The 13,492-nt window shown below is 37.4% G+C and overlaps 1 protein-coding gene across 1 annotated transcript; it reads left to right on the plus strand.

Annotated features, from left to right (window-relative positions):
- Nucleotides 1-212: 212 nt before the first annotated feature.
- Nucleotides 213-12,845, plus strand: slc9a6a (solute carrier family 9 member A6a). The gene is made up of 16 exons (XM_055178482.2): nucleotides 213-633; nucleotides 1,327-1,526; nucleotides 2,139-2,216; nucleotides 2,367-2,443; nucleotides 2,528-2,640; nucleotides 2,748-2,853; nucleotides 4,033-4,174; nucleotides 5,565-5,670; nucleotides 5,766-5,854; nucleotides 6,003-6,116; nucleotides 6,444-6,555; nucleotides 6,716-6,869; nucleotides 7,007-7,037; nucleotides 7,129-7,211; nucleotides 8,276-8,381; nucleotides 9,542-12,845. The coding sequence occupies exons 1-16, from the start codon at nucleotides 357-359 to the stop codon at nucleotides 9,833-9,835; spliced, it is 2,082 nt and encodes a 693-aa protein (XP_055034457.2). The 5' UTR covers nucleotides 213-356; the 3' UTR covers nucleotides 9,836-12,845.
- The last annotated feature ends 647 nt before the right edge of the window (nucleotides 12,846-13,492 follow it).

A 13,492-nucleotide genomic window follows, 5' to 3' on the forward strand; every position in this document is an offset into this window, starting at 1 on the left:
TTTATCCTTAGAGTTGTTAAAATTAAATATTCGAGGACAATAGAGGATTTGCCTAAATGGGAGTTTAATATACTTAATAATATACTTATACTTAATATAAATTAATTATAAATACAAATGTGTCGTTGTTTGCTAATGGTAACGCAGAATGAACAGATAATATGCGCATCGGCTGCGCAATATGAACGGCTCGAACACTTTTTTTGGTTGGTCGTGTGACAGTGGGCGGGGCGTCGCCGGGAATCAGGAACAATCTACAGCAGCCTATCTGCTTACGCGCTTCTGCCTATGTTCAGCGATCCTGAGCATAGTGCATTTCTCTGCCTCTGATCCTTTCAACCTAAAGCGATGCCAACATGGGCTCTTCACATCAAATCAATATCACAATGAGAATTTGGAAAAGTCTGCCGTTGTTTGTTGTAGCGACCTCCATCTGCCTGTGTTTCTGCAGGGCTGAAGACAGTTCAATGGAGAACATCGTGACAGAAAAGAAAGCAGAAGAAAGCCACAGACAAGACAGTGCAGACCTGCTGATCTTCATTCTGCTCCTCACCCTGACAATCTTAACAATATGGTTATTCAAACACCGACGCTTCAGGTTTCTGCACGAGACTGGACTTGCTATGATATATGGTGAGATGGATGCGTGATAATCACCTGCTTCTGTTATGATCTTAAATAAGAGTCATCTAGTTAAAACCACGTTTGTACAATAAAGTTGACAATTGCTTATGGTATCTTAAATTGAATTGCTGCATGCATAATCATAACTGTTCAAAGGTTTGTTTGGAGCACAGACACCACTAAAAACAGGGCCTGTGAAGTACAGCTGTCTAGCTGCAGGCTCTTATTATGTTGTTTATCAAAGACTATGCTGTGTAAGCTAATGCAAATGTAAATTGTAATTACAAAGTTAAAGCTTTTAAAAGTGAATGTTATTTATCTGTAAAATTCGTAAATCTGCCTTTCTGCACAAAAGTGCAACGTGTCACCTTGTTTAGATACAGAAGCTAATAGTGTAATACAACCATAATTTTTTTTGAATAATGCATTGTTTTAAATCTACTACAATAAAAGAAAAATATGAAATTGAAAGGTTCATGTTTCAATTGTAAATGAATGAACACTGTAAAAAAACTACAATTATCAAGCAATTTCACAAGCAAGTCTTTAAAGCCATAATACATTATATATTTTAGATTTATAATATAATTTCATGTCTTGGGATGACAATCCTGACACTTTAAATATCATATTACGTATACTGAAATCTATTATGCTTTTTAAACGTGTTTAAATTATGTTTTGACTTTTCTTTCTTTATAGGTTTGCTTGTGGGAGTTGTCCTGCGTTATGCCATTCATTTGCCCAGTGATATGAGCAATGCTACATTGAGCTGTAATGTCAATGCCAGTCCAGCTACGTTGCTTGTGAACGTCAGTGGTAAATTCTATGAGTACACGCTGAAAGGACAGATCGGTGCCAATCAAGTTAATAACATTCAGGACAACGAGATGCTCCGCAAGGTAAACTGTGACATTCCAACATCGATGTAGGCCACAAGTAGCCTAAAATGAAATTGAATAATATTAAAGGGGCCATAGCATGAAAATCTGACTTTTTCCATGTTTAAGTGCTATAATTGGGTCCCCAGTCCTTCTATCAACCTAGGAAATTTGAAAAAGATCAACCCAGTAACTTAGTTTTGGTAAACCATTCTCTACAAGCACATGAAAAAATAGGTTGTTGAAATCTGGCTCTCCTTATGATGTCATAAGGAGCTCTTATTATAATAAAACCACCCCTTAATCTGCACTATCCAACCACAGCACTGCCATTTAGTGCAGAGAAAAGCACAATTGAGTTTAAATTGCAACAAACCACCATTATTGTGATCAGTGTTTAAATTTCATCCGCTCATTTGCATTTTAAAGGACACACCCAAAACGGCACATTTTTGCACACTCCTACAAAGTGGCAATTTTAACATACTATAATAATTTTTATATGGTATTTTGAGGTAAAACTTCACATATGTGCCCTGGGGATACCAAAGATGTATTTGACATCTTAAAAAAGTCTTGTGCCATGGCCCCTTTATATAAAAATGTATTTATCCTTATCTGTTTGTATTTCAGGTGACTTTTGACCCAGAGGTCTTCTTCAATATTCTCTTGCCTCCCATCATATTTCATGCTGGATACAGTTTAAAGCGGGTAAGGGCTGTTTTTTATTTTTTAAGACCAGGGTTGAGACTGGTTGCAGAGCCAAACAAAACCGCTTTATCCAATTCCAATCAGTTCTTAATGATTAGACTTAAACAAATCAAAGGCTTTTATCCGTTCATCTCTCCAATTTAATTTCAGAGGCATTTCTTCAGGAACTTGGGCTCCATTCTGGTTTATGCCTTTGTGGGAACTGTTGTGTCCTGTTTCATCATTGGGTCAGTTAACAGTCTTTCGTTCAATGCTAGCTTTAGTGACAGCGTGATAACCTGCGTTCTGAAGTGCACGTGCTTGCTTTTCAGGTTGTTAATGTATGGCTGTGTGATGCTGATGAAGCAAATTGGCCAACTGGATGGTGAATTCTTCTTCACCGACTGCTTGTTTTTTGGTGCCATTGTCTCAGCCACCGATCCAGGTATTACAGACCTCAGAATAGTTGGTTTAAGGCTAACAGTTCATATAAGGATTTTATTTAACTATTTCTAAGATTTGATATTGAAGACTTAATGTTGTGTTTTATAGTGACAGTGCTGGCCATTTTCAGCGAGCTGCAGGTGGATGCAGATCTGTACGCACTTCTGTTTGGAGAAAGTGTTCTGAATGATGCTGTAGCTGTTGTGTTATCCTCGTAAGTCATATACTTTTAATGTTTACACAGTGTTATATACACACATACACAGTACTGTTTCATTAATAATATTAATATTGTATGCATAGTGACTGAGCAAAATTGACTCGATAGCATTATTTCATATAACGTCAGGTGTTAACATTAACATTAATCACATTCAATAAACAGCTCTGTGCAGAAAAAGAAACTAATATTTAACACCCAGTTCTTCCCCTACCGGACTTTCTATCTGCTCCAGCATGCTGCTTTATTACGGGAGGCAAAGTGGGGCGGGGCATCACAGCCATGGAGGTGTGGCTTATCATTCTGAGGGCAGAAACCAGACACTGGGATCGTCCCTCAATGGGTGTGCCACAGATGTAGCTTTAAGCCTGTCGAATGAATCCTTAGCATGTGCATTGACTGGTCTGTACCAGAAGATAAAGAGTAAATGACCCACAATTATGCTCCACACCAGCACCTGTAATAAATACACTGAATCTCTTTCCATGCACATTTTAACCACCTGTAGATATAATATGGATTTTTTTTGGGTTGCTGTTATGCAAAGTGTATGGTTTGGGCAGAGCTGTGGGTATTTGCTGATAGTCGTTGGCTTTATAGTTTGAAGTGATGCTGTGATGCTTTAAAAAAATATGACTGCTGTTTCCCATACCTCCCTATCTAAAAGACATTTTGCAACAATAAAGGGGTCATGTCATGAGGAATTAAATTTTCCTCTGCTGTTTTGTGCTTCATGTATTATACTATGATTAACTGAAAGCATACTATCCTGTACAGTAAAGAGCATGTATTAAAACCGAACAATATTTAAAAATGACAATTATGTCATATTTACTCACCCTCACGTTGCTCCATGTTGGGAATGGGTGTGAAAAACAAAACTATGACTTTTATGATATGACCTCATGAAAAACACATCTGTGTTGGATAAGGACACCTGTCTGATGCAAATGTGTCAGAGTTCAGTTGTTGCCAAAACATTAGCACACTTCTAGTGGCTCTTTTAATACTAAAATTGATTAAAATAAGTTAAAATAACAAATGGGCTGTTGGCTTATTGCATTATGCATTTTTTTTTATTCTTTATCTCTTTAGATTTCTTTGGGTTCCTCATTTGTAGATTTTAATAGCATGTTTGAGTAAATCTGTGTTAATCTGTATTTTTTTTCTCAGGTCAATTGTAGCATATCAGCCCACAGGAGATAACACTCACACTTTTGAAGGCATGGCCATGCTGAAGTCCTTTGGCATCTTTTTGGGTGTTTTCAGTGGCTCTTTTGCCCTGGGATTGGCAACTGGAGTCGTAACTGCATTGATATCCTTTGTGGATTTAAGGTTGCACCTTGTGGGTCTCGTTCTAAAGACATGGGTTCAAAAATTATGTTTTAATTTCAATTTCCTCTGTTTCTCTGCATGTTTCCCTCTGGTTTTGCTATCAATGAGAAGTAAAAAATATTATTCCTTGTTGCACTTCAAATATTTAAGTTTAATCAACTTGAAATCCAACCAATTTCAAGTTCTCGACTAGTGAGGAGTTGCTATAGATAAACAAAAAGTTGAAATAACTTAAAGGGACACCCTCATCCTCTTTTTAGAAAATATGCTCATTTTCCAGCTCCCCCAGAGTTAAATGTTTGATTTTTACCGTTTTGGAATCCATTCAGCTGATCTCTGGGTCTGGCGCTAGCACTTTTAGCATAGCTTAGCACAATCCATTGAATCTAATTAGACCATTAGCATCGCGCTAAAAAATAACAAATTTTTTTTTTTCGATATTTGCTTACCTTTAATACCAGGGGACTATTTTCAGGTGCTGCGTAATATCACTACGCCTGCTGCAGCCATGTTACAGCAGCAAAGTCCTTGATAATTACGCAGAAATGAGAGTATAGTTCCTAGCCATATTGCCTAGAAAACAACTTTTAATTTTCTGTCGGTCTTAGTACACATTGTTACTACAGAAGAGTCAAGTTTTAATTTTTGGAAAAATATCAAAACTCTTTGGTTATTTTTTAGCGCGATGCTAATGGTCTAATCAGATTCAATGGATTATGCTAAGCTATGCTAAAAGTGGTAGCGCCAGATCCGGAGATCGGCTGAATGGATTCCTAAACGGTAAAAATCAAATTTTTAACTCTAGGGGAGCCGGGAAATTAGCATATTTTCAAAAAAAGTGGAGTGTCCCTTTAAGCTAATTAAACTGAATTTATTAACTCCTTACTTATCAAGAAAGTTCAAATTTATTGTACATTGAAGTTGATTAAACTTAAAAATGTAAGTGTAACAATGTTTTTTTTTTTACAGTGTAGTCACAGTGGGTTCTAGGGGTGTCACAATATTTTTGCATTGGTTGTAATAACCGTGATACATCCCCCCATTATTACAGATATTGTGTTTATACGACACACATAATAATATCGTAAATTATTCAGCAGCCATTTAAATTTTTGCCCTAGGGGTCAAATGCTTACAAACGTCAACCATTGTCTTTTTATTATAATTCAATAGCCAGAAAACAAAATAAACAACACTACAGATCAACTTAACTAATACTATTGTTAATTTAATTCATTTCTTTTTAAGATGTTTTAATAAATATTGCTATAATATTTATGTTTTCGGGGTAATTGTGTTGTGAAAGTGTAATGTTGTGACCGTCCTAGTAGTTTCTTATAGTGAACTGATTTTCCTTGATTCCTCTTCACGTCACGAAGTTTACCAAACTGAGGGATTTACCGCTGCTGGAGACGGCTCTGTTCTTCCTCATGTCCTGGAGCACTTTCCTGCTGGCAGAGGCCTGTGGATTTACGGGTGAGCTTTAGACCCTGCATGATATACTAGAAACTACATCCCAAAATCCCTTTATACATTTAGTTTCTGTCCTGTTGATGTTGTTGCTCACTCAGGTGTGGTTGCGGTTCTGTTCTGTGGCATGACACAAGCCCACTACACCTTTAACAACCTTTCCCCTGAGTCGCAGGACAGAACAAAACAAGTAAGATCTTTTTAAATTCGGTCTAAAGTTAATGTTTTCCTTTATCAATGTCAAATGAGGTTAATGTTTATTTTTGCGTTTTTCTTTTTTCAAATATTAAACGTTTGCACTGTGATTTACACGGATGTCATGTGCTCTTTTTTTTTAGTTATTTGAGCTGCTGGATTTCTTGGCTGAGAACTTCATATTTTCCTACATGGGCTTGACATTGTTTACCTTTCAGAACCACATCTTTAACCCACTCTTCATAGTGGGTGCATTCGTATCCTAAAGTTGGTGCCTATAAACAGAAATATAAGCAAAACAAAAAAAAGGTATTAAGTACATAAAATATTCTTAGCATATGCAAACAACAGGTCGAAAATGTTGATGCATTAGGAAGTATTCTGGTTCATGTCAGATAGGAAGTTGCTGGTTAATGATATGTCTATTACAGCTCATCGTCAATGGTTTAGAACCAGTTACTTATGAGTAGAGGACTTGGGAAGGACATATTATCACTGTTTTCAAAGACATTAATGTAAGTTAATGTTAAAGTGCTGTGTTAGTTGGATTTGTACAGTGACTCCTTGACAGCGTCTCCTCCCAGGTGGCTGTGTTTCTGGGCAGAGCTGCGAACATCTATCCTCTCTCCTTCCTGCTCAACTTGGGCCGCAGACACAAGATCAGCCCCAACTTTCAGCACATGATGATGTTTGCAGGTCTGTGGTCAGCCAAAATTAAGCTGTAAAGAAGATACAGAACATGCCAGAAACTAATCTGGGTGTAAATAAGATAAAGTTAAACAAAAATAAAATACATTTAATACTATAAAAAGCTGTGCAAAAATGTTATTGCATTTTCCCTCTACTTGTCCCGCAGGTCTTCGTGGTGCCATGACCTTTGCCCTGTCGATCAGGGACACGGCCACGTATGCACGGCAGATGATGTTCTCCACCACACTGCTGGTGGTCTTCTTCACCGTCTGGATCTGCGGCGGTGGCACGACTCAAATGCTCTCCTGCCAGAAAATTCGGTCAGTTTGCCCTCAGATATGAATAACTTTTAAACAAGTTGTTCCTGTTTGCATCATTTCTGCAATTCCTCACAGAGAGAATAGTATGTAAACACTCTTCACTTCCTTCTAGTAAAATACTTTTTTGTTTCTGACAGTGTTGGAGTGGACACAGATCAGGACCACTCTGTAAGTGTTATTCTTTTGTAGATAGACATACAGTGCCATTGCATTTAGTGCAATCATTAAAATGATTATAATCCTGTGTGTTTGTGCGCAGATCGGCCCTGATGGAGTGGACAGGAGAAGCACTAAACAGGAAAGTGTATGGCTGTTTAGGATCTGGTACAACTTTGATCACAATTATCCTTTGCATTTAGTTTCCTATTGGTGACCACCAAAGTTGAAGCACTAATTTTGGGTATCCCATGTTACGTATGCCACCTGGGTATTTTATGCATGCATATACTATGTACTTTAGAAATAATATAACCAGTATGGTTGTGTACACAGCCAGGCATCATTTCTAATGGTAAGCTGAGAGGTTCTTATGTCTGCACCACTGATCTATATAAATGACTGGATTGCGCATAGAACGCCTAACGTAACAGCCTGAGGTGAAGCCAGCGCAGAGTTCGAGCCGCCATCTTGGTATACCCAACCGGCAGACAGCGTCATTGACTTCCATTCAAAATCATGTTTTAAATTCACCTGCTTTACAGCGTATCAGTCACGCAAGATTATTTTTAGGATATGTGTACGTAAATGAACTGTTAATTCTGGTGTTATTTTCAATGTTTATGCTTTAATAGGGCAGGAAAATTGATTTATAAAAAAAAGTTAAGGTTAGTGTGTCTGCTGTTTTCTGTTAATGACACGGGTATAAATAAAGTTTTTTTGACATTCAGCTACACGGTCAGCGTTATTTCTCTAAATAAGTTGAGGTAACTTGTAAGTTTAGATAACATAAAACCAACAAATGATTGCATGCACATACGGTACAAAGTATGATTATTTATTTAGATTTCAGAATGAGCACGTTTGTCATTAATTCTAAATATGCTGCGGTCTGTCTGCTGATCTGTTACTGTAATGAAGATGAATGTATAATAACTGATTAAAAACTAAAATGTACAACTTTCAGTAAATAACTATGTACATGCTTAGGACGTTTGTGTTGTAATAATGTGCAGGGTAACTTCAGATATAAAAACGAAGACGAGTAAAGTGATGTTTTATCATTAAAATCTGATCGCGTCCATTGATTTAATAGAACGTTTGGGTATACCAACATGGCGGCGCGGTGGCTTCACAGTTGTGACGTCATGCGCAATCCAGTCATTTATATAGATCAGTGGTCTGCACGCAGTCTTATGAGTGCTTTGATGAGTATTTGTGAGACAGGCCTTGACCGTGTTGTCCTACAGTTATCTGAAGCCCATTCTGACCCACAGCGGACCACCGCTCACCACCACACTTCCTGCCTGCTGTGGCCCTCTTGCACGATGCCTCACCAGTACACAAGCGTATGAGGTTTGTCAAATGTACATATTTTGATTCAATGAGTACCAAATTATTAAAAGTAAAAAATTATGACTTAGGACACCAAAAGTCCCTGCAATTACATAAACACCATAAGAGCCCCTCAAACTCTTAACAGCTGACTTGAATTACCAAACCTAAATCTGATTATCCAATGGGTGTGAATAGATAGGAAATGGAGGAATAATGTAGTCAACAAAGACATGAAAACATTTGCTTTTATCCTCAGAAAGGTCTTGATTTAAAAAAAAGCATTATATTATATGTCTCATTTTAAAGCCACACCAATTTCACTTAAAGGGACATATTCTCATTTTCCAGCAGAGTTAAACATTTGATTTTTACGGTTTTGGAATCCATTCAGCTGATCTCCAGGTCTGGCGGTACCACTTTTAGCATAGCTTAGCATAATCCATTGAATCTGATTAGACCATTAGCATCACACTAAAAATGGCCAAATAGTTTTGATATTTTTCCTATTTAAAACTTGACTCTTCTGTAGTTACATCGTGTATTAAGACAGAGAGAAAATTAAAAATTGCGATTTTCCAGACAAATATGGCTAGCGCTATACTCTCATTTTGGCGTAATAATCAAGGACTTTGCTGCCGTGACATGGCTACAGGAGGCGCAATGATATTACGCAGCAGCCGAAAATAGTCCCCTTAGTAACTTTCAATTGCAGGGGACTATTTTCAGGCAGTGCGTAATATCATTGCGCCTCCTGCAACCATGTTACAGCAGCAAAGTCCTTGATTATTACGCCAGAATGAGAGTATAGTTCCTAGCCATATCTGCCTAGAAAATTTTAATTTTTAACTTTTAATTTTCTCTCGGTCTTAGTACACGATGTAAATACAGAAGAGTATATTTTTAATAGGAAAAATATCAAAACTCTTTGGTTATTTTTGACCACGATGCTAATAGTCTAATCAGATTCAATGGATTGTGCTAAGCTATGCTAAAAGTGCTAGCGCCAGACCTAGAGATCGGCTGAATGGATTCCAAAACTGTAAAAATAAAGTGTTTAACTCTAGGGGAGCTAGAAAATGAGCATATTTTCAAAAAAAGTGGAGTGTTCTTTTAAGTGGAAGGGACTTTGTAATAATCATAATAAATGATTGCATATTAACAAAATCTTTCTCTCTCAGAATCAGGGGCAGCTGAATGACGACGACTCCGACCTCATTCTTAATGATAGTGACATCACTCTCTCCTACGGTGACATCACCGTGAGCACAGATGCATCGGGGGCTCACACGAGCGGGGCGCCGGTGGGTGGAATGGGAATGAACTCTGACGATGCTCTAGATCGAGAGCTGGCCTTCGGCGATCACGAGCTAGTGATCCGAGGTACCCGATTAGTCCTTCCCATGGATGATTCAGAGCCCCCACTGTCTCTGGACTCCTACCGTCACCGGCACAAGCCCGAAACAATGAGCTGAACGGGATAAAGTGTGACAGCACGAGCCTGTCCATCTCTCTTTCTCTATCATCTCTCTCTCTCATCTGGAGCAATCAGTCTCAGCAGCTTTCCTGTCTCTCGAGTCGCTGGTTTGATGTCTCTACCTCATTCGTCACTCTTTATTCTGGTCTTCTTTATATGACATCACAGAAATGCATTATTTATTCATTGTCTTCGTGGCTCGGCCACAAAACATCTAACAGCGTCTTTACGACAGCTTAAAGGTTGGAAGCATGCTCTGGTTCCTCACCATCTCTAAGGTTACCATGACAACAGAATAAGCATACTTGTATTGTGTAAAGCAAGGCGTCATATTGCCCTGACCTGGCACGCATGCTTATTTGTGTCTTCTTTTGATGTGTGGCCGCTTGTTTAGGAGATCTGAAGAGTAAGTGGCAACATTTCTGTGGGTTTAACGCTTTTAACTGCCTTCTCTCTCTCTCTCTCTCTCTCTCTCTCTTTCTGATAGTCTAAACCGAGACAGTGGCTCTGCGGTTGCAATCAAGTGCCTGTCGAATGTAGTTTCTCACGTAGAACAAAATGACACTATCTGCCGTCCACTAGATGGAGGCTTTGTAGTTTGTCTGGGACCGGCTGCAGATGGGTGTCATTCATGGTCGTAGAGACGTGTGTAACCGGGTACAGGTCTGGATCTTTTAATGTGACCTATGACTGTGAATCTGTGAAGGTTTTCACGTCTTGAAATATGTTAGTTTGCACTGTCAAATGATGCATTTTAAAGAAAGAGAGCCATTCGTGTTCAACAATTTTACTAAAACAGTCTATATATAGTTAATAAATATTTCTGTTTCTTCTTTTTCTAGATCCCACCTTGTAATGTTTAAGATGTTTAAAGAACAAGATGTCATGTTTAACTATGAATGTTTAAAACAACAAACATATAGATTCTACAACATTATGGTATTACATAATATTATATTATATTTTACATTATTATAGAATTACAAAATATATTATAGAATTACAAAATATTTATATAGTGCTCATACTTTTTGTGGTATAGGGCTATCTAGTATACACAAATTAAAATTGCAGGATCTGTTTAAAAAAACCCGATGGGATTTATGCCTGTACCTTTTTATATTCCTAATTCTGCATGAAGCGTTATGAGGAAAATCATAACCGTCCACTGTTTCCTCCCAACGTTCTTATTGTCTGATTAAAACGTTTTCTAATCAATTAAAAAGGCGATGTCTAGATCAATGTTGAATGTCACAGCAGCACCGATGTGGTTTTTAAATGAGTTGTAATACTGTAGCTATTCAGATTTTAGACTTATTTAAAAAGGGCTGAATGAATTTTCATGTTCGTACTTTACGGAAAGAAAAAACTCGACCTTTTTGCAACTGACTGACATCTGAAAAACAGATTTACATTACATTATGAATGCAGCGAATTCATTCTGCGCTAATGGCATTGCAGTATGATCTTTACATTTAAGCCTGCGTCCCAATTTAAGTGCTATTTACCCAAAGTAGTATGCAAGAGAAGGATTGGTGCATCCTAAATCATACTTCCAATCCGTTGGATATTGCTTGGATATTATTTAGAAATAGCAAGAGTTTTTAATGGTTCTTTATGAAACATTTTAGAGAATTCTTGATTGTGAAACAGTTTTAGAAATTTGATCCCCATACAATCAGCTTAACAATGAAGGAACAGTAGCAGAAAACAAATCTTTTTTTTTATTATTTGGTCAATGTTGCTGTGGTTTTTGTTGCTGTTGGTGGACTGTGTAGAAAACGCTGTTTGGATGAGAGCCATTGGATGTCGTTTACTCTATAGCAACAGTGTTTGTATGGTGAAAGTTGTGCATTCTCTGGCTTGTTGAGAGAATTTTCCATTAAAGTGAAACACGTCTTATTCGAGCGTGATGATGGCTTTCTACACAGTTATCTCCTGCTGTGCAGGATGATATGATGAAGAGTTCACAGTATTGTAGTCTTTGCTTCTACTTAATAATATACATAATGCACAGTGTGTGTATTTAGATGTGAGGCAATTGAATTAAGCATTATAGCAGATTTGCACTCTTCCATTCTTTGTTTTTGCCTTTTGTACCTTTAGGGTTGCCAGGTTGTCATAGCAAAACAGGCCAGATGCTACTCAAAACTAGCCCAAAAAACAAAAAAAATTACATGTTGGGTCAAAAAGGACGAACCCGATGGGTTGTTATTTAAACAATGCTGGGTTGTTTCAAGCCAAAATTCGGTTGTTTTGTTTGTTAAAATATTTTTTTTTCCATTTTGAACCCAATAACTGGACTTGACCCAATCGTAGCCAATCACATTTCATGTGGGTTTTCTGGTAAACATCAAGTTCTTTTTTTTGTGACATTATAGCAACTGTGATAAAGTATCCCAATTATGCATGAAAACTGCAGACTTGGCAACCCTGTACCTTAATTACCTGTTAATACAACGCATCATTATCCTCAGACCCTCGTTGTTTTCAGATGAATGAATAAATTTAGGATGACATATTTGAGGGGTGAATTTGTTAGATGATGTTTGTATTGGTAGTAAACGAGGAATCTTATTCTTTTTCAGAGTACAGACTTTATTGTAAACTAGAAGTTTCTGTACGTTTAAAACATATTGTTACGGTAAATAATCTGTGAAGCTCATTTTGTGTGTGATTATTTTAGGTTGTTAAACTTTTTTGTTTGTTTTGAAGCAATATAGATGTTTCTCCAAAACACCGAAAGGTCAAACATGAACCATGACAGTTTAAATATTAACAAACGTGTGCATCCCAGCTAGTGCAAAGTAGCAGAACCAAGATAAATGGACTTCAGTAGGATGATAAATGTGCTGTTTTCACTGGTACGTAACTGTGTGTTAGTCACACTATGTGCAGCCTCTATTCTAATGTGTTGCAGGTACTGACTGTTTACATCTGTGTAAATATTCTCATCTGTTTATGTGCGTGCAATGGTCAATAAACAAAAGCCCGTGCTTTCAATTGAACCTGTTTGCCTGATGTTGTGCATCTATTACCTATTTTATGTAAGCAATAAGGGACAAGAGGCTGTGGTTTATCGCGCAATAAGTCATGGCTGGAGGGCATTGTTAAACATGACGCAAAGCTGACTTAACCATGATCTATTCACGATACAGCACTATTGCTTTTATAAAAAAATTAACACACAATACACATTTTAAGCTAAAACGTGTATCAACACACCTTTTATGAAGTAAACTAAACTGAAGAGCATCAGATTGTTTCACATGTTTACATTGCTAAGGGTGCTGTGCAGTGATACACATAAACATTGGGTGCAGTGGTTATACAGTAGCTGTTTTTTTTGTACAGTGAGGAAAATAAGTATTTGAACACGTTGCTATTTTGCAAGTTCTCCTACTTAGAAATCATGGAGGGGTCTGGGATTGTCTTTTTGGGTGCATGTCCACTTTGAGAGACATAATCTAAAAAATATCCAGAAATCACAATGTATGATTTTTTAAAAAACTGCAAATAAGTATTTGAACACCTGAGAAAGTCAATGTTAGTATTTGGTACAGTAGCCTTTGTTTGCAATTACAAAGGTCAAACGTTTCCTGTAATTTTTCACCAGGTTTGCACACACTGCGGGAGGGATTTTGGCCCACTCCTC

Source organism: Misgurnus anguillicaudatus, chromosome 16 (assembly GCF_027580225.2).
Source record: "Misgurnus anguillicaudatus chromosome 16, ASM2758022v2, whole genome shotgun sequence".
NCBI classification, from domain to species: Eukaryota; Metazoa; Chordata; class Actinopteri; order Cypriniformes; family Cobitidae; genus Misgurnus; species Misgurnus anguillicaudatus.